The 21464-nt window shown below is 40.0% G+C and overlaps 2 protein-coding genes across 2 annotated transcripts in view; both read left to right on the top strand.

Moving 5' to 3' along the window:
- The first annotated feature begins 4027 nt into the window (after positions 1-4027).
- ivd (isovaleryl-CoA dehydrogenase) lies at positions 4028-14319 on the top strand. The gene is made up of 12 exons (XM_076748999.1): positions 4028-4320; positions 6345-6434; positions 6589-6640; positions 6836-7005; positions 7121-7214; positions 8819-8949; positions 9109-9205; positions 9360-9453; positions 10977-11058; positions 11168-11272; positions 11664-11736; positions 13446-14319. The coding sequence occupies exons 1-12, from the start codon at positions 4189-4191 to the stop codon at positions 13577-13579; spliced, it is 1254 nt and encodes a 417-aa protein (XP_076605114.1). The 5' UTR covers positions 4028-4188; the 3' UTR covers positions 13580-14319.
- Positions 14320-20099: 5780 nt separating this feature from the next.
- bahd1 (bromo adjacent homology domain containing 1) overlaps positions 20100-21464 on the top strand; it is a 29735-nt gene continuing 28370 nt past the window's right edge. Inside the window, exon 1 of the mRNA XM_076748619.1 lies at positions 20100-20409. The gene's annotated coding sequence lies outside the window, so the exon portion shown is untranslated. The remainder of the gene's footprint in view (positions 20410-21464) is intronic.

Below are 21464 nucleotides of genomic sequence, written 5' to 3' on the forward strand. Positions count from 1 at the left end.
TATTTACTGCCATGTTCCCTTCATTGCGTGTCATAAAAGCGAGCTGAAATATTCATCAGCAGGATGTTTACATGTGTCTGCCTGTGATTTGCCTCCATCTATTCTGATCAGAGGACATCCAGAGCGTGTTGTGTCTCAGAGAGCGAGCACGAGGGCGATTGTTGTTTTTCACACTGCAGTATCCTGTGTCACATCAGGCAGGTGTCTCTGCTACAGTCTGTGAGGGTGCATTGCTGGGTGGGTTTTTTTTTTTTTTTTTTGTAAGTGTGGATGCTGAAGGCAGGCTGAGGTGTGGGATACACGGGTGATACAAGAGTGATGATGATGATGGACAGGGAGGGAAGAGAGGATGGGGTGGTGGGCCATGGTAGCCCAATACCAACATAGTGACACTCTCCACTGGCTGACTTTGAAAGACAGGACAGCTCTGTGCTGTGGACACTGGAATGTAATGTAAAAACGTAATGAGGCAGAAAAGACAAAGATATCTCTGAGCATCAGTTTGATAAGAACACAAGAACTCGCTCTTATTGGTTCAGATTTAAATAGGAACAGGTTCCCGTTTCAGTGTCAAATGCACAATAATGCCTGTAACGAGCACGTTGCTTTAGCAAAGCTATTGTTGCAGCTTTGAAATAGAGATAGAAGGGTCATCTCAGGTTAACGCTATTGGAACTGGATCAAATATCAGCTGAGAGTTCAGCTGTACTGTGGGCCGACAGTTTAAATCTGTTCAATCAAAGCACTGAGTAGACTGCAGAGGGCCCAAAGAGAAACCTAATGGCAAGCACTGCTGCGGTTCAGTAATGATCTGAGTCACCTTTCACTTTTCTGGATTAGAAAACAAAGTCAAATCTAAAGGCTGTTTTGGAGGAAAAAATGATTACAACAGCACACATGCAAATGGAGATTCCAGTAACTGAATTATTGTTCTATTGGGGTCAAAACTATTTCAAATGAATACAACACATTAGGTGTCTGAATTAAACTGTTTTTATCTGTGTTAAAATAGCCATTGTTGAAGTAAAGAAGAAAAAAGGCCATAAGACTGTGGAGCTCTTCAGCTCTCAAGCTCATTAAGACTGTACTCACACCACACCTTACCTTTATACTTTTTATCTTATGCTTTAATAATTGTATCACTGCTGTACACCAGTCTACTTCAGTATTGTATTTTATATACATATTAGGGCAAGCCAGAAGGGACAGGTCCAAGAGGGTGTCCAGATTCAGGGACTCACAGGACACACAGACAGGGTGTAGTTGGAGCATAAGGCAGATACTTCGTAGGTGAGCAGACAATTCAATAAATATGAGTTGGAAGGCTTGTGGTAGCTGGTGGGTCTTCATTGAACAAGTCAGGTGTGCCCAGGAGCCGGGGAGGCAAGACCAGGCCTGCCAGCCACGTCCTGGCAGTAATCACATACACACAAGGCAGACGGGAGAGACAGAGGGAAAGGGAAACACAGGAGCACACTAGGAAAAAATGAAGTGAGACTGCAGATCCCCACAGATATGTAAAACCAGTGGTATGCTCCTTAAAAGGTATCCTTTTAAGGGGTTGTATGTTAAATGAACCTAATTTTTACATCTCCTATTTAAAGAGCCTCTAGGGGTATGAATTTGTGAAATCTGTGTATTTTAAGAGGAAAAATATAGAGATAATATTACAGTGTTTAATTATAGACAATTAATATTCACAACCAGCCATCAGGTACATTCTACACAAGAGAATATACATGGCAGCTCAGGGCTCTGTGCGATAAACCAAGTGTATGTTAAAACCATGTAGACGCACAAACCTCCTCACCTCCTGATCAACAGAGAGGCTAACGAATGTTTTTCTTTTGTGCAAAAACCTGAAGAACAACAAGGGTGTAGTTACCTGTTGATTATTCAGCCTTACTGACTTTGGCTTTGAGCCAAGAGGACCACTGGGCGTGGTCTACAGATAAGGACTGCAGGTCACGTCTTAGATATGGAAACTTGAAAATGCAAATATTTGAAGACAGACTTTGACTTCGACTTTGTTTGCAGGGGCACCAGCAGGTCTCTTTTGTCATGCAAGGCAAAATCTCTGGCAGATGAGCCGATTTGTTAGGGCTGTCAAAAACTGACCTTCTGGACACCTGTGGATTTTTATTATATACAAACACAATTGTTAACATTCAATATTTCTCACTAGAGCCTGACTGATACTCAATTTTTGGGGCTGATGCCAATATAAGGGAGCAAAAGCAAATCTGGTATCAATATATTGGCCAAATTCAATAGTCATAAAGTAGCCAAAGTATTTATTTATTTATTTATTTTTAAACCTGTGTCGGTCACATCCCTGTTTGCTAGCACCTTGTTTCTTGTCACATTACTGCCACCAACTGTCAGGTAGTTAAAATGCCCAAACCCTTGACGGGAAACGTGAATCATGTCACCAGCATGTCACGCACATACTAGTCCGGTATGAGATACAAACAAAACAGGGACCCGCTCTTCAAAACATTGCTCCATAGCAACACAAGTGGTCTGAAACACAGGATACCTGATACCTGATATATATCACACGTCATAAGTCCTATTTTTTGTTTTATCTCTTTGGTGGTTCAAGTATGTCCTGTACATGATCTAAAATGTTCAGAAATATCTCTAATGTCTTCATAATAAATCTCTTATATCTGAAGTCTTATTTCTCCATTTGAATCTCCAGGAAAATCATGTTCATTTCCTTTTTTTTCACATTTTCATTCTCACATAAATGTATTTGCACTGTTATTTATATCATTTCTACTTTGATGATTTGGCTTTTAGTTAAGGAAGACCTCCATATTCTGAATATATCGGGCATCCCCAAATATATACAGATGCTTTTTGATACTAAGAGAAATTCTCTGGCTACAATGTGATCTCCTCCTGAGGTCTCACTCCTTGTCTGTTCATTCATGTTCTGGCTCTCCTCATCCCTCATCCTCTCTTTTCCCCACACTCCCCTTTCTCTATCTTTCTGGCCTCTTTTTCTTTGTGGTGGGCTGAGCTTGGCCTCCTGCTTTTAAAAGTAAATGTAAATAAATATGATCAGCAAAGATTTAGTTTAAGTATCAAAAGTTAAAAAAAAAAAAGAAAAAAGAAAAAAAAAAAAAAAGCCCCCTGTGGGTCATGTATTATTATATGACATTATTAGATTATTAATACTGATGCATCAATCTGGAAGCAGCATTTTCCTGTTGTAGCAGGTCAGTGTGAAGCTACATTTAATTACTCGATATACTGTTAAGTAGGGTTAGAACAGTCGTTGCCAACTTAAGAGTTGGACCCCTGATGGGCCACAAGATAAATCTGAAAGACTCTACAATGCTATATTAATTTCATGCTGTTGACCTTTATGGGCCCTAAACTGCTACTTAAATCACATCATCTGAGAGGTTTTGAGGGGAAATAACTCTCATAGACACCTGAAAGTTGTTAAAGGGCCTCAACTAGAGATGTTTTGTTTGTTACTTAAAAATGGAGAAACAAATCAAGTACAGATCTCTATTCACATTCAGATGAAAGGCAGAACAAAAAGTAGTTCATCAGTCAGTCAGCCTTTAACAGTGGATAAGCAATATAATGAGTTACGTCAAGTAATAATAGGTTCCATGTTGTGCCAGTGTAGCAAACTTCTGTTTGTGCCATAAAGCAAATTTTTCACAGCACTGCGGCAAGTTTGGATTGCAAAGCAAGCAATGCTACCCCAGGGGCCTCAAACCCCAGGAGCTTCAAAAGCTCAGGCCTACTCTGTCTCCTTGTCTGTAGTAATTCATTTCAATTTTTTTTTTAATGTCAAACAAGTGTACTCTTAAGGCCTTAATTATTTTCCTGTCTTTTGGACTTATATGTTGCATATTCCCAAATCAAATAATTTAATAAAAATGCCACACATTAAATCTGGGACCAGGTAGTATGTAAGTCGTAGATGTAATGATATACACCCCAGTCCAGTAGGTGGCGTTAATGCCACAATGTGAAGAAAGAAAAATAAGAGGAAACGACTGTGAGTGAAGTTTGTGGTGCAACGAAATAGTGGCAGAGTGAGACCTCTTACTTTCACTCTGCTAACAAGCAGTTAGCCTGGTGATAACTTTCGAGCGTGTAAGCTTGGGGTATACGGTCTGTCTTAGCTTTAACTTGTTGGTCTTTCAGCTAAGTTACACCATGTTTGCTGTAAGAAACGCTCTCCGCATCGGCTCCAGGTTATCAATCCCCGCGGTGGCGAGGAGAGGATGCGCCGGAGCTGCCATCCCGGTGGATGATGTGGTGAACGGACTCACCGACGAGCAGATACAGGTTAGCCACAGTGGCTAGCTAACAAGTAGCATAAAACTCACTTGATATCTGTGCAGATAAGCAGCAAAAAATAGACATAGAGTAACTAAATCAAAGCTTAAGACATTGTTGTATATTAAGTTTTAACTGACAAAAGAAGAGGGTTATTTAAGGAGGCTGTGCACATGACGTGATGACATAACATTAGCTAACAGTCACAGATAAGAAGACCTTGATATAGCCGATCTAGCTAACCACCTATCAAAGACTTTTTTTTCGTCCTCGACAGTTAACCTTACTTAATGTAAGTCGAAAATAATTTCGTTTGCACTTTATTTACTAAAGTAAGGGTGGCTCTCATGATTTCTCTGTGTTCAACGTTATAAGCTTAACCAGCTTGGTTTAGCACTGTTAGCTACAAAGGTGTTGTGGGTGGAAAAGCTAATGTAAACATGCCATTTAAACATTCCCATCAAGATTTTTTTATTTTTTTATTTAATGCACGGTAGCAGCAGCTAAGTCGTATTTGGAATAAAGAGATGGAGACGACACGGGGCAGGAGGAGGGCAGGGGGTGGGATTCGTATGAAAGATTTGATTGGGTAAAAGTGGCTTCCTCCTGTCCTGGCCATTAAAAAGTTGAATGCAGCGTCCCCTGTAGTATCATTCAACAGATTTTTTTTTCATGATTGTGAAGTATCTGTCATCCAAACAGAAAGTTTTGTAGCATGGGCATAAAACTGTAGCACGAGTATAAGACGTCTGTTAAATCTCTAAAAACAACCAGTAGTGCAGTTTCTAACTTTAACAGGCATTTGACTTAACAAAGGTCATTAATGCTGCATGCAGGACATCATCCAAACCTCAACAAGCAGTGATCTCAAACGCTTTCTTTATTTGCCCATAATGGTAAATTGCAGGGACATAACACCTCTTGCTATACAAACATCCATATAATACTATATAAACAGTACAAATCTCTGTCATCATGCATACAAAATTATTTATAAGAAATTTACATTAATCATACGGTTTAATTCTGTAAAGTGTTTTTTTCTCACATAGGAAGAGGTGCACAACTAAAATCTAGAATCCAAAGATTCAACTCATCTGCTCCAAGTAGGGTTTATGGACTGACCATTAATTAAGTTTATTCCTTGTAGATTTTTTTTTCCCCTTTTGATAATTCACAAATACAGCTTTGTTTCCTCTTGTTATCCAGCTCAACTGGTTCATAGATATATACAGTAGACAACGCATCTGGCTTATGAGTTGTGTATCTGCTGCCACCGTATTTCAGTAGGTTCTGACCCATTCAGATGGTAGAAAATGTCAGACTTTTGTTCTGATTTTGAATGTTCTGATGAAGGAAATGCCAACACCAAGCATCAGGGAATAATATGTCACCAGTGCAAACTTATTGTACAATATTTTGCTGTTACTGTCATAAATCATTTATAATCAGTTGTATAAAACTACAAGATAATTTTATCAGAATATGTAAATGTTAAACAGTAACATGATGACATATTCCATGCAGTAAGAAAAAGAGACTATACTTTGAAACTAATTCCATAGGGTAAGTTAGTTTTAAGTAATATAGAAATATTCCTGTTTCATGTCCATAAATATGTGCCTGGCATTTACAACAAACTAAACCGGTTGAATGTGTTGTGAGTTTTGATGGGTTTGATTGTAGATAAGCCTCTTGCCTCAGAATTCCTAGGAATTGTGGGAATTGGTGTTGGATGCATGGACTCTATGCAGCCAGGGAGCTTTGAGTGCATGATAGACCACAGCTATCAAGTAGTGTAGTGATGTGTCTCACCTCACTCAAACAAGCAGTGCTGCTATGACCACAAGCTGTGTCACATGGGTGCTACTACGGTTTCATCCATTGCACACACTCTTTTTTCCATAGCTCATTTGACATTGTACTGTACAGCCCTTACACTTGTGCCCACAGGAAAATGGGAACTATGACCAGAGTCTTTATTTTTCAATGCTTTAACGAAATGAGAGTTATTTGTTGTTTCTTTTGCACAGCTCAGACAGACGGTCCGTAAATTCTGTGCAGAAAAGCTTGCACCTTATGCTGATGAGATCGACAAAAGTAATGAATTTCCTGGAATGCGGGTGAGTTGAGACCCTCCAACTTTGTCATGAACTTGACACACACCCCTGCAGTGCTGTTGTCATGTAGGAGTTGTGTATTTCGACATGTGAATTTACCTGCAAACTGAAATCAGGATTTCTGTTTTGGTAATGTCTTGTTTTGTCTCCCCACCAGGATTATTGGAAAGAAATGGGGGAGATGGGACTCCTTGGGATGACTGCTCCAGGTAAAACGGGGGGAGGGAAAGCGAAAATCTCAGTCATTCACTATTTATAAGTAGTTGCATTACAGTTAGCAATAGGAAACTGGTCAGTTTATGAGTTAACAGTCCAGTAGGGAACTTGTAAATGTTTGTCTCATTAAAGGACTGAAGACTGCTTTCTCTTTGGTCATAAATTATTTTACTCTCTACATCTTTCAGTGGAATATGGTGGCACAGGATTGGGCTACCTTGATCATGTTATTGTGATGGAGGAAATGTCAAGAGTGTCAGCAGCCATCGCTCTCAGTTACGGCGCCCACTCTAACCTCTGTGTAAACCAGATGGTGCGCCATGGCAATGAGAAACAGAAGGAGAAGTATATGCCAAAGGTCAGGACCAAAAAAGCTCTTGCTTTACGTTATAAGCTCTTTGAAAAATACAAAAAACACCCAAAATAAGTTGCATTCAGTTCTTCATTCTCACAATGTTTTTTCTTGTGGCCAGTTAATGACAGGAGAACATGTCGGAGCCCTGGCTATGAGTGAACCCAATTCTGGCTCTGATGTTGTATCCATGAAACTTAGAGCCATGAAGAAAGGTAGGACACTAAAGTGTGATTTATTCCTCTGCCTTAGTGCCACATGCTCAAGTTGTTCTACAATGTGCTAATTCTATGTTGTTCTGGTACAATTTCCATTATTATTACTTTTATTCTTATTTTTATTTTACTTACTTCAAATCATGTCTTCTTTTTTTCCTGTTTATTTGTACATATTTCTGTCCTTGTGCAGCTGCAACACGTGACACCTGAATATCCCCTCTTGGGATCAGGCTTGTCTTATTGTCTTGTTTCTACATTTATACTCATGCATGTATGCAGTATAGGCCTGCCATCTAAAATGTATTACCATCAAATATTACAAGGCATGCTCTGTGTGCTCTGATGCTGATCAAAACCATCAGTTACTTATTTATTTGGGATTGTACTGACTGAGGGTTTGGCACAAACAGGATTGGCATTTAGCCCTTTTCACACCGAATTTTACATTTGCCAAGTGACTGACTCAGCAAGGAGGCATGTGTGTGCGGGATGGCCAGACCATCAGTGTAAGAAAGCACCTAAATTGCCCAAAGCCCATGAAAACAATTAATGCAAATACACAAACAGAAAAAGCGTGAACACCTTAAAGTGGCTATAACTGATATGTAACACTTATAATGTACCAAATGACCATGAGAGGATAATGTAAAAGGGGTCACTTGTTGTGATGAACCTTCAGAGAATTATCAACTGAATCTGAAGCTCTGCTTGGCTTTATGAACCTTGATGGGGAGTTTCAGCTCATTGTTTACCTGTCAAGTCTGTAAATGCCGTGATTTGGTTCATTTTCACTCCTCTCACAGTGTCGTTTTCAGCCACAGCAGGCAGCAGTTTCCAGCAAAAATACCGTAAAAACCCACTGCACATTACATGCTTAGCACCAAACAGCAGACAGACAGAGACTCTTTGGTGAACACAGTGGAGCATTTAGCAACTAAAAAGCCAGATATTTCCCTCAGGGGACCAAAAACAGAGTTAAAAGGAGTGTGAACATTGGAATATTTCACTATATCAACTTGAAAGGTGATGATATAACAGAAAAACCAGTAACTGCATGTTTAAAGGCAGAAAGGTATGGCACACAAACTGTGCCGGGAGGCCACATAAGACAAAGTTATTACCATTGCCCTTTATGTTTCTCAAATGACTGACATCTCAAAGCAGAAAAAGCTGCCGGTAGAAGACACGCATATTCACAGAAATGGAAATAAAGCTGTTCTGTGCTATCATAGATAGACCGCTGAGTGAGTGAGACATGTCAGATTACCATCAGCTCAAGGGTGTGATTGCTGTCAGGTTAATGATAGAGTGATGGTGTGTGTTTGATTTGTACTGGTTTAAGCAGATGTTTCCAGGATGAGAGAATTTGTTGTTGAGCTACCTGAAAATATGATGTTTTTTAGGAGAAGGTAAATATTAAATAACCAAAATCACAGGTCTGCACACCTTCTCTCTTTGAACCTGTGAATAGCACTTATAAAGATGTGCTCATCCGATATTTTCCAATGGACCCAGACAAGTGTTTTGAAAATGGTAATTAAGCAGCGTAAATCTGTTTTAGTTCCACTTAATTCCCGTTTTACCTCTGTATTTTTCTACAGGTGACTACTATATCCTGAATGGTAACAAATTCTGGATCACAAATGGACCAGATGCCGACGTCCTTATTGTTTATGCAAAGACAGATCCCGAGGCCTATCAAAGAGGCATCACAGCTTTCATTGTTGAGAAGGTAAATACAGTCAAGTGATGACATGCCTCAGGATTTACTTGTTGGGGACATGGGGGTTGATGTGTTTTGGGGATCAGCCTTGCATTTCGGTGAAAGAATACGATTCAGAATTATGTGAAAGGAACAAGAATCAGCAGTTTACGTGCACGTGTCCTGTAGGGAATGCCAGGTTTCTCTACGGCACAGAAGCTTGACAAACTTGGCATGAGAGGATCCAACACCTGTGAGCTGATCTTTGAAGACTGCAAAGTCCCAGGTATGTCTTTAAGTGCACACTCTGCCACATGTTCTTGTGTGTTATACAGAGAAATCTACAGATCATTCTGGCTCATTTCCTTGCATGTGTGTCCTGTGATCTCTTTAATCAAGTTGCATTTTATTTTGTTTTGAATATGTTTTGTTTGTTGTAGAGGAGAACATCCTTGGTCCATTGAACAAAGGCGTTTATGTGATGATGAGTGGCTTAGATCTGGAGAGGCTGGTGCTGGCATCAGGACCCATTGGGTAAGTTCAATTTCAACATTTTTTCTCGAGATTAGTCACTTAACACAAAAAGCATGGGAAAATAGGGCAAATGGGCATAAGAGTGCAAGATCGCCCACACAAACCTGTGCAGAGGAAGAAAGAGCAAAACATTGCCCTTCCCTCATTATGTTGAAGACAGCGTCCTTGTAAGTTAATCATCTTTGCAGGTTGCCAATTAACATCCTTTGAGTCACCGTTATTTTGGGAATACTCATTTGGAGACCTCGAGCTACGTGTAACAGTTGTTGGGAAAGTGGCAGTGTTTCTTTGCAGCAACATCTAGTGTGATGATGTGTGTTGGCAAATACCAGCCACACCAATACCACCTGAATGGCAGTGAGAAGTGGATGTGGCCTTTTGGAGATAAATGAATTGTGTGTCCTCTCTGAATTTTTCCTTTTTTTCTGGAAGAAATGTGCTCTAGACATTCTTACATTGTTAGCATGTAAAGGTTTTAGACTTCTATGTGGTTGCAGGGCTGTGGTTGCTTTCTCAGAGACAGAAACTGCATGCCAAGGCCCTGTTTGCTATTTTTTTCATTGAAAAGAACGAAACAACATGACCTCCAAAGTGCGTGTAAACACGTCTTAGTCAAATGCCACAAGTGTTTTGAACTTTGTGAGGTAAATTCATCAGCTTTTAGACTTATATGTTGTTGCAGGCCTGTGGTTGTTTGCTCAGTGACAAATTTCATCAGCTTTGCAGGATGCCAATTAATATTCATTTGGAGGCCTTAAGTTACATTTTTAGGAAGTGGCAGTGTTTCTTTCCAGCAACATCTGGCTTGATGATGTTTGTTGACCAAAACCAATCACTCCGCACCTGAATGGCAGTGAGAAGTAGGTGTGGCTTTTTAGGGCCAAATGAATTGTCTGTCCTACTTTGTTGGTAGAAATGTGCTCTAGGCATTCTTACATTAATAGCATGTACAGGTTTTAGACACATTGTTGTGTTGATATAATAAAGGCGTCCTTGACTGCAGCGTAAGTAAGATGCAATCAGCTGCTTTTGGAACTCTTGTGTGCACCAACTGTGGCCATCTATGTGCACGATATACACAACACGTCAACACGCTGCACACAATACTTCAGGCTCATTATGACCAGTTCCTGTTTTTCCAAACAACTTCAGTCAGTGGTTTTGACCAGTTTGCATTTAAGGAGAGTGCACAAATGCTATCAGTTATTAATGTTAGAAATGTACAAAACATTTGTTACTGCTTAAGTTCATGTAGATAAACACTGTGGAATAATGATGAAAATTGGTAATGGGTGTGTCATCATTTAATTGTGAGTGGTGATGTAAAATTTTTGCAGAGGCGATTGGAGAGTTTCATCAATAGCAGGGGTTGAAAACACCCAATGAGCACTCAGCTTGATCTATTGGCAAGCTGTTTCCCATCAAGCATTTTGCTCCTTCTGCTCATGAAGAGAAACTGTGGTTGTTCATTTCAATTGTTCATGAATTGTTCATGAGGCTTTAACATTATCATTACTTTTCAGCATCATGCAGGGAGTCCTGGACTTTGCTATCCCCTACCTACACATCAGAGAAGCTTTCGGACAGAAGATCGGACAGTTTCAGGTTTGACCTCACTTTTATACAAGACAGCAGAGTTTGAATACATACAGTATATGCTTTACAAAATGTAGTCGGGAAATTAACATAATGGGTTATGGTCATCTGTTTGCAGCTGATGCAAGGCAAGATGGCCGACATGTACACCAGGTTGAGCTCCTGTCGGCAGTATGTGTACAACGTTGCCCGGGCTTGTGACAAAGGCCACTTCAGTGCAATGGTGAGAGGATTTTTAATCGCTCATCTACTCCTGTAGCACAGTTTGAAAACAGATCATTTAAATGTAACTTCAAAAGGTGCACAGAATGTTAAAAATGCATTTGGAGCACGTATCAATGCATTTGTATGCAGTTAATTCCGGACCTTGTATCTTGAAAGGTGTGTTATTTGCTTGGAATGGTGCATTCAGCAGGTTAAATGCCTACATAAAACATGTAATTTGGAATATTTCAACCCATAAAATTCAGTCAAAAGTAAAAAATAAACTGCTAATTGTAAGCAAAGGTAATCAGGATTATCATTCCCAAAGTCAGCATGTTATTTGACTTTAGAGTAATGTTTTCCCCCAACACTGCACACAGTGACTGTTTTGACTGGTGTTGTCGTTGCAGGACTGTGCTGGAGTGATCCTGTATTGTGCCGAGAATGCCACTCAGGTTGCGTTGGATGGCATTCAGTGTTTGGGTAAGTGCCAAGACCTGAGTGGTTCAAATGAATGCTGAACCTCAAACTGAAGGCAACTGTTGTGATTTTATCAGTACAGGAAAACCTGTACCGTACGTCCATTTAAAGACAAATAACTGATGCAACATACAGATGAGAGTCTGATGAAGACTTCATCTGGGTTTTCCACCCAATTTTGGTATGTACCTGTGCTGTGCTTTGATGTTAACGTCAGTGTTGGGAGCTGGGAGCAGGCTCTACAGGTGCAGCTGATTTGGTTAATAAATAGCATGCTGACCAGTGAACAGCTGCAGTGTGGATAAAAGAGAGGAGGCTCACTCGACTGCATAGTGGGAACACGGAGGAAGTTTCCTCTTCATTGTTAAACTTCCAGAATGATGGAGAGAAGTGGGAATATATTGTTTATAGTATGCATGATAGACTAGTGGCAGTAATGGGTTAAGGTGCAGGGCAGAAAGAATGGAGTAATATTCCTTATTGAACTTCTTAAACGTTTCATTTTATTGAGAATGTTTGACATATAAATTGCTCTCTAGACATGTTTTTGTAATTACCTTCATTTTCATGGTTAGAAAGAAAAGGTCTCTTTTGTTCACGTCATTACTGCCTGTTGCTGCGCTTTGGTGAAATTGACTGAACATGACATATTGCCTTATTTTGCCCAATTAAATGCCTTAATTTTCTTGTATTTTGTGCACAGAATGTAATAATGTATTCATACAAATCACCGTGTCAAGTTAATAAGGTGTGAATGGTTTTGTTTAATATTTTTCCTTTTCATAATCTTGCCTTTGACATTTTTCACATTGCAGTTTGCTGACTTCATTACATGACAGAGTGTGAAAGAATTTTTTGGTTGAGTATTAATATGTATGTAGATGAAGTAAGATAAAGCACGTCTTGTTAAAATTATACTTCAGGTGTAAAATGCACATCGATTGAGTTATCAAGCCATGCAACACACAAGTTTTATCGGTAGCAACTGACAAAAGGATTCAAGGGAAACCTCAAAAAATCTCACCAAAACTCTCGGTTTGTCTTTTCTGTGTTACAGTAATCACCACCTCTGGTTTGGTCTTTTAATTCACAGAGTTAGATGTGACAATATTCTCTATGCAATTGACTGTTAATTTGAACCAAACCAGAGGTCGCGATTGCTGAAAGACAAACCAAGACAGCATTGGTTGGTTTTATTTTGATTCTGTGCAGTTTAAATGAGGCGTGTTTTACATGATCTGCGAGGTAAAATGACTGGTTTTGTCCGTGGGGTGCATTGAGGAGAGCGATGTAACGGCTGTTTCTTACTCTTTAACAGACGGATCTATCACTGTAGGGATGCTTTCCATGATGTTGTCAGACACGTAGAACAGCTATCTGAGCCCGTCAGTGGCAAAAACAAACACTTTTCGTGGACGCACATTGATGGTGCGCATCATGGAGGGATTACATTGCAGCCTGTTTCCTGGCTGCTGGCTGCAGCGCTTTCATTCAGCACTGGACCAGTTTCAAGAATTGTTGTCCCTATTAGTCACTTAAACACAAACACATGGGAAGGTAGAGTCCAGGTTGAAAAACACAGGTTTCCTTTTCAGAGCTCAGTGGACTTACGTAGTCGTTACTAAATGAATGTACTACATGTGCATTTTATTTCTGCAGTATATGCCCTCAACCTGCTCACTAACTTTAATTTATGTATCACCTGTCAACAGGTGGGAATGGCTACATCAACGACTACCCCATGGGCCGATTCTTACGTGATGCAAAGCTGTATGAAATCGGCGCAGGCACAAGCGAAATTCGCCGGCTCATCATTGGACGAGCCTTCAACTCCTTGTTCAAATAATCATAACTGAGAAATGGCACTCACTAAGGACTGTACGAGTGGTTTGCCGTGGAGGAGCAGTTACTCACCCCAGGGCCTTATACTGTATGAACGGTTGGTGCTGTTAGGATGTCATTGGATCATCACTTGTGTCAGAATCAGTCACTTTTTAAATCTCATATATAATATTCATGAAATCATTCACTGTAGACACACTGACAGTTGAAACAGTTGAAGTGTTGATTTAGGAGGTTAAGTGGCCTTCATGTCATTTTGTTTTCAATATTAGGTGAACAAAGGTGAGTTATAATGACCTGATAAAACAGTGAAATGCCAATAAAGCAATAAAATGACACATATTGAACCTTATCAATGGGTAGTTTCACAGATGTTCCTCTCATGATGAAATCAAATTCACTTTTGGAAATGTTTCATGCAGTTGTGTACCAGTTAATGCATTTTTTACTTCATTGTATTGTAGTTTAGTTGGCCCCTTTGACGTGATGAACACTGATTTTTGTGTTGTGTTGAACACTCCAGCCAGAGCTCCAACACTGCTGCTGCCAAGAGTTTGGTATCGATACTGTGATGACCACAGATGTATTTAAAGATGTTGACTGAGCAGCAGATCATTTCAGCAGATGAGGGCCTCTGGGACACATCCAGTAATAATCTGAACAGTGAATGTCACTACTGTGGATTCCAAACCAAAAAAAAAAGGTCATGATTTTACTTACTTATTCTTGTAAATGTAAATGGAGTTTTTTTTTGTCTGTATATAACTTTCCACTCGTGATCTCCATGCAAACTAATGTCTGTGATCATTAAGGAAAAACAGCTCATTTCTCAGTAATCTGTTGTTGAGAATTAGCATTAGGAAACAGTTTGTTCATTTTTAAGAGCAAATATATTCCTGTATTGTTTTCTGTCCACAGTCCAGCTGGACAAACCATCTGAAAGACTTGTCTTTGCTCTGGTGGACTGTTGCCAGAATGTAGATGTACAGTGTGAAAATGTATGAAATAAAGTAGTTCTGCTCGCAGTAAATAGAAATTAACATTTTTTTTTATATATCTGGACATTTATGTACTTCCTTAAAGGTCATATTTTCTGCCCCACTGTTGTCAAAATGCTCGATCATTCCTTAGTAATTCAGAGTTAAAGCAAAGTTGTGAGAAATTTAAAAAGAAAACTCAAAGCACTGCAGACTAGACTGATGGTGTCATTAGTTGGTTTTTGTGACTTGGGCGACAAATTCATTACTCAAAGTCTGTGTTACAAAATGGGGACGTTGGTGTAAAAGAGGCATTCACCAGGCAGGGATGCTGCCAGGTGCATTATGGGAAATGTAGGATCTTGCATTTTTGGAGTTTTACCGATAAAAGGGATGTTTTCTCCTCTGCTGCTTTGACTGTGACCTTTCTTTTTTCTTTTTTTTTTTAAAAATCTGTTCCAGTCCCTCAATCTAAGTTCAATACTAAATCACCGGAGTAGCAGCTTTTATCACCAGCTTACACATTAGCTCCCTCATCAGGCACTGCCCACATGCAGGAGTCGTCTCTGAATCAGCATGCAAAACTATGAAAAACACACATCTTTAATATTGGTGCTTATATTAAACCTAAATGTCCTTCATTGTCCTATTCTAATTTAATGACAAGTTAACCTTTTTAATAATTTGCTAACACTTTTTGACATGTACTCAATTGAAAACAGTACAAAGACAGTATATTTAATGTTTTACCTCATCAACTTCATTGGTTTTGGTAAATGTATGCTTATCCTGAATTTGAAGCCAGCAGCATGCTGGGACAGGAGCAACAAAAGACTGGGAAAGTTGAGGAAAGCTCAAACTAGAATGATCCACCTCACAGTTGTACGGCTCCACCAACCAAGTTGCAGGTTACATCCATGTCTGTCCAGACTTAAGACTCTGATCGACTTTAATAAAAGGTATTAAGTGAAAAGGAAATTTTCATATTGACATGCATGATTCCAGTGAATAATTCCCAGTGAGAAACATGTTGTCTTCACTTAGAGACTGTTTTTCCAGAGGAGCACAGAGGACTGATAGAGAGCTTCATCACATGGTGCAACGATAATCACCTGAAGCTCAATATCAGCAAAACAACGAGCTTGTGATGTACTACAATGCCTCAGCTATGGATGTTGCTGCGAAGAAGCGACAGATTATCAAATGTTGATGCTTTACACACATCTTCAACCCAACAGCACAGATGATCTTTGCACTCACCCACTTACCCTCAAGGCACTCCTGAGATATTGCTTCCACGAGAATGGGACAGACGGACAGACAAAAAAAAAAAAACCCATAAAACACCTGTTTGGAACATTCCACAGGTAAACAGGTTGATTTGGTAACAGGTGATAGTATCATGACTGTGTATGAAAGGGGCATCCTCTAAATGCTCAGTCATTCACAAGCGAGGATGGAGATAGGTTCACCACTTTGTGAACGCATGATTGTATGAAGGATGAAGCTGTTGGTGGTTAACACAATTTTCTTGCAGATGATTGCCTTTAAGATTTATTTACATTTTACACAGCGTTCAAACTTTTTTGGGATCAGGGTTGTAAACTTGTCAAGGTGCTTTTTCAAAGAAATCATTGTTTCTGTGCAGAGTTACAAAAACTTCAACATTAGAGTTGTAAAAGTCATTATACTGATAGTCCCATTACAAACTGTGTATACAGTATGAAATATTGTTTAATTATCAATATTACATGAGAAGAATTTTAATGTAGCTTGTAGAAGAGTGCGTTAGTAGCATCTATGGTATATATTTTACCATATATGTTATTATGTATTTATATTTTACTGCTGCTGCATCACTTCACACTGACTCATTTCCTATTTTTCTGGTCATGTATTGTCCTGCACATTGCACTACACTTTGAATCTTGTTTTCCTACGTTGCTGTTGCACCGTGTGTTTTGTTCTGAACGTTTGCTTCACTCCCACTGAATGTTGCATCATTCATTCTTTCTGTTTTGCTCTGAACACCAGCAGAAACCTGTTTTCATTCCTCTCTGTGCCGTGCTGCACCGGATACAGATAACAGATTATGTGTCTGTATATAAAGTCTTCATCTGCAAAGTCATCATTGTCATTTCTACAGTATATGTTAAGAAAAAGGTAGGGGAGTTAAAGGTACAGTATAAAGTAATCAAGTGCAGTAAATATCTCAAAGTGCACTTAAGCATTCTGCTTGTCTTCTGTTACTTTCCACCACTGAATGTAGAAAATAAAGTTAAAAAAAGCAGTGCTTTGATGAAGTTAGTGGTACTTTCCAAACGATCACAGACTCCTAAATCATTCTTCTTTCTCAAACTTGAACGACCTGCACTTCTCTAATCCCTCTTTTAACGACCTGCTGCTGAAACTTCTCCGTCCATCACCTGTTAAGATGACGGATCATCAGTTTATTGCCTTCAATTCATCTTCTGTCATCTCATCTGCTGTCAGCAGCCGTCACTCAGGCTGACTGATGCGCAGAAGATTGTTTGGCTGGACTTTGATACTGCTCACAACCACTCCGCTGTGTCGTTTTTGACTCTGTGTGATAAAACCACTCAGCACTGAGATGAAGGATTAACAGCGATCACAGCTGGTTGTTTTATTTCTGAGCATTTGCTTCTTCAGCTCACTGCAGACATGAAGACGTTCTGTCGGCTCTTTTGGCTGGAAGCAGACATGACCGTGATCGGCCTGAAACGCATTTATGGTGGAGATTTGATTTTTTAAAAACACTGCAAACCAAACATCCATGTTTCTGTGGTCTCTCTGAACACGGAGCTCAGCTCTCAAAGATTGAACTGTGCATTCGAATAACACATGGCACAGGGTGGATTTTCACTTCACAGGAAACAAGTCAGGTCTAAACATTAATATATCATCTTAATTATACTACATTCTTATTTATCTTGTAAGAATATATCCTCTTAAAATCAAGTCTAAACAATGATATAAAAGAGAGTTAAATAATAAAAATGATATGTGAGACACTTTGTGGAACTAATTGAGAAAGTGACTTCAATCTTGAGGGGAAATATGTTCAGTGGTGTAAAAAGGATTTAGATCATTTACTGAAGTTAAATTATTCCTTTTTTCCCCCTAAAATATTTAAGTAAAGCTACAGAAGTAGAAGCACCAAAATGTGCTGCAGTGTCCAAAGTGAAAGTTGTGATGATGACAGAATGGCTGCTTTTTATTTTTACATTATTAAATCATTATTCTTGGCGCGTTAACATTCAGCAAGTGCTTTAATGTTGTAGTCTGTCAATATGTGGATAACTGTAATTACTCTTGGGTAGTCAAATCATTATAAAACCATCTTATTTTTAATCTTATGCAGGTTTTGTCTGAAAAATCTCAATCTGAAAAGCAACAAATAACTATCGGTGCCAGGAGACCAATATTTCCCTTTGAAATGTACTGATGGAAATATAAATAAACTACCACAAAAATGGTATTCAAGTCTGGTACTGCAGTAAACGTATTTAGTTACTCTCCACCACAGTGTACGTCTGTGCTCGTCTGTTCAGACTTTAAAATTCTCTGAGAGACGGTTTTGAGTTCAGTGGTTGAAGCTGCTGCTGAACTTGAGATATTAATGACAGTTTGTACAATCTGAGGAGCAAATTAGCACACAGGTAATGCAAGAGACCACCTGAGAGCTGACCTTCAAATGTAAAACATTCAGACCACAGAGTTCTGATGAGGAGGAGGGTATATGAGCACAAGCAGCAGAGCTACAAACAATAATTCACGCGTGTGAAAGAGAAATGTTTCTGAAACTGACCTCAAGCGAAACACCGGCGATGTTCCTCTGATGGAGACAATAAATCAAACGTTTTCTACTCGTTTCCTGTCCTGAAGTGGCAGGTGGTCCATTTCTCCTGTCAAAAACACAACGACAAGATGAAGGACGAGACCTGACTTCACACGGGACTGTGCATCTGCGCCACACAGGAGCCACTTTATAGAGAACTAATCATGTTTGTTTGTTGATATATTTGCATTCGTTTTCAAACAATAAGAGCGGCCCGGCTTTCCATCGGATTGGGTCTAACTTTACAGTAAAGCATGTTCACTATGAAGCTAGCTGCTTTCTAAAGGGATAATCAATCATGTGGCTTTGCAAACCAGTAATAAGTGAACACAATGCAAATTTAAAATAACTTGTGGCCTTTCAGGCTGTGCGTCCACATATTTGTGTAACTCGTGTCGGTGGATTGTGCTTTGTCTTTTTAGCTGTACGGCTCTTTATTAAGCAGGAAGGACTCCTCCCTTCACACTGAGCGCCTTATTGTCAAGTGAAGGTTTTCCTCTTTGCAATGAACACCGAGCCTGAAGTTCATGTAAGTGAGTCCTTTGTAAATGTTTGTTGGATGCCCGGAAACCTTCTTTGACAAATGCTTTCTGATTAAGAAAGCCTGACATGTACTTAACGAAGGTATACATGATGGAAATGTGGCATCAAAAGATCAGATCAGCTATAATCCATTATGAAGGAAAACTTGTGTTTTGAGGGGTTGGACTTACTTCAGTATTCACTTAACATTTATTAAACATTTTACAATGTCAATGCAGACTTAATGGCTTGTTCTAAAGTGAAAAACCCATATTTATTAATAACTTACTAACATTACGGTATATAAAGCACAGTGCAAATAAACACAGGACACAAGGACTTCCCACAACCTGGCAACCCCAAAGTTGTTCCTATATTAATAGCTCATTAATTGCAGTACAAAGGATTTATTAGCATTATTAAAACAATTAGTTTCGACTGATACTCTTTTTTTTTTAAAGGCGACTTACTAAAAAGCAGCACCATGATAATTAATATTCATTCATAAGTAGCTAGGAGGCACTTGCAGCAGTTCTTCTGTCTCCGTCTGCAGACTAAATGTTAATATATGCAAATGTGTGTTGTATTAGCACCTGTCTGAGGTTAGGGTGGGTTTCAATCATGTAACGTGTCTGACGGATCTCCATTGCATGCACAGGGGGGAGTAATAATGTAGCTTGCCTTAATTGTGTATGAAAGACACGTGCCTTTATCCTGTATTCTCATTTTAGTCCAGTGATCTAAACTGAATTTGAGGACCAATTTCCGCACAGTGACCGCCTTCACTGTTGTACATCACATGTCCACGTATATTCACATTAAAAGACAGTGGAAACTTCAACACAAGGTCACCTGAGAGACAACAAAGCGTCCTGCATCAGTGTGCTCCAGGAGGCACCGTGCAGTCACATGTCAGAGCAGGTCCTGGTCATGGGCCAGAGCCGACCAGATCCTTCATTCAGTCCTGAGCAGCTCTCCCGCCGCTGCTGCCAGGGTTAACACAAGTGTCAAAAGAACAGGCCTTAAAGACATTAACTAGGTGAAAGCCATCTGTCAGCCACAGCGGGGCTGCGGGGGGACGGTGACATGTGGACGGCGCGTCCGTGGCCCTTTAAGAAACTCCATGTTTTCGCTACATGATGCGTCAACATAAAAAGCGGATGATGCTGTTATGTAAAAACACGCTGAAGTGGAGCCGTAGTTTGCGGGAGCTCGCTGGAGGCTTAGCACGGCTCGCTTGGGCTTCTCAGCCAGTATTGTAGTTTAAAAGAGCACCGACTGAGGGGTTTTTTACGCGGAGCGCGCGGCAGACTGGAGTTAGAGAATAAAACAGGCTTCAGCCGAGCGAGTCAACATGAGCCGTTTTCCTCCTTCACTTGCGGGAAGCTTACACCTGACGCATCGCTGTTTCGCCCTGTGGAAGTGATCTTCCTTTTTCTGGTCGTCTCTCTGGCTTGTTTTGCAGACTACGAAGCGGTAAGACACGGCAGCCTTTAACTCTTATCGCCTCTCGGGGCAAAACAGAAAGTGTCAGGCGGGACGAGGTCGAGCCGTGAGGCAGCTCGGGGGGCTGCGGGAGGAACAGGAACGTGTCAGCTGCAGGCGGATTCTTCCCTTTTGACGGGGAAACTTTTGGAGATGTCTCGTTATTCGGTCGGTGTCGCGTGCAGGTGGCGCGGTCGTCTTGCTTTGTCGCATGAGTGTGGAGCCTCGGTTGAAAGTCCAGCTCGTGCTCGCAGGAAGTGTCACACAGGCAGCTTCTGCGCGAGGCAAGTTTGCGGAGTTGGTGTTTGGAGGTCTGCTGTTACAGTTTGATGGAGGATGAAAGGGACGACAGCCGCTGATAGACTCTATCAAAGCTGCTGCTGGTCGTTTGGTTTGATCCAGAGCTGAATGATCAGCCGATTAACCTGTTTGGTCACTGAATCAGCGACAGTTTTGGATGATTGATGCATCAATTGCGCCATCTTTGAAGCAAATATATCACAAATTCATAGCAAAAGTGGGTATTTGCTGGTTTTCCATCATAATAAACTGAGTATCTTTTGCTTTTGGACTGTCAGACTGCGAGTACAATTTGAGAGGGGATGATTATCCTCTATATTTATTTGACAATTTATATATTTGATAGTTTTCTTCGGTTGATATTGATGTGAAAAGCACTGCCAGTTATAATGCATTTTAATACAAAACATTTAAAACATAAAATAGTTTAAATTAACTCCTCTGCAGCCGTATGTGACATTAAAATGCTTCTTATATGTTAATGCCTCAGTAAGATAGTCCAGTAATAGTGTGTAATAATATAAAAGTGCCATTGTGCTTGTATAATGAGTACTTAAGTACATTTTGCAGATAGTACTTCTGTACTTCCTCGTGCCAGGAGACAGTGTTCGGTGAACCTGTGGGTCTGTCAGATTGTAGGAACATGTAAATGTGATCAGGGGAGGCACAGAGCTGATTTAGAGATGGATCACTTTTGAGGACAGTTCAGTTAATGTTTTTGACTCAGTGGAGAAAGTGATCTGGTG

This window comes from Chaetodon auriga, chromosome 14 (genome assembly GCF_051107435.1).
Source record: "Chaetodon auriga isolate fChaAug3 chromosome 14, fChaAug3.hap1, whole genome shotgun sequence".
Classification (NCBI taxonomy): domain Eukaryota; kingdom Metazoa; phylum Chordata; class Actinopteri; order Chaetodontiformes; family Chaetodontidae; genus Chaetodon; species Chaetodon auriga.

What these genes read in the sequence shown, in the direction of transcription:
- ivd (XM_076748999.1), top strand. Translation starts at nt 4,189, where the DNA reads ATGTTTGCTGTAAGAAACGCTCTCCGCATCGGCTCCAGGTTATCAATC. An exon ending in ATGAATTTCCTGGAATGCGG is followed by an intron (nt 6,435 to 6,588) that starts GTGAGTTGAGAC and finishes TCTCCCCACCAG; the next exon opens with GATTATTGGAAAGAAATGGG. An exon ending in AGAAGATCGGACAGTTTCAG is followed by an intron (nt 11,059 to 11,167) that starts GTTTGACCTCAC and finishes ATCTGTTTGCAG; the next exon opens with CTGATGCAAGGCAAGATGGC.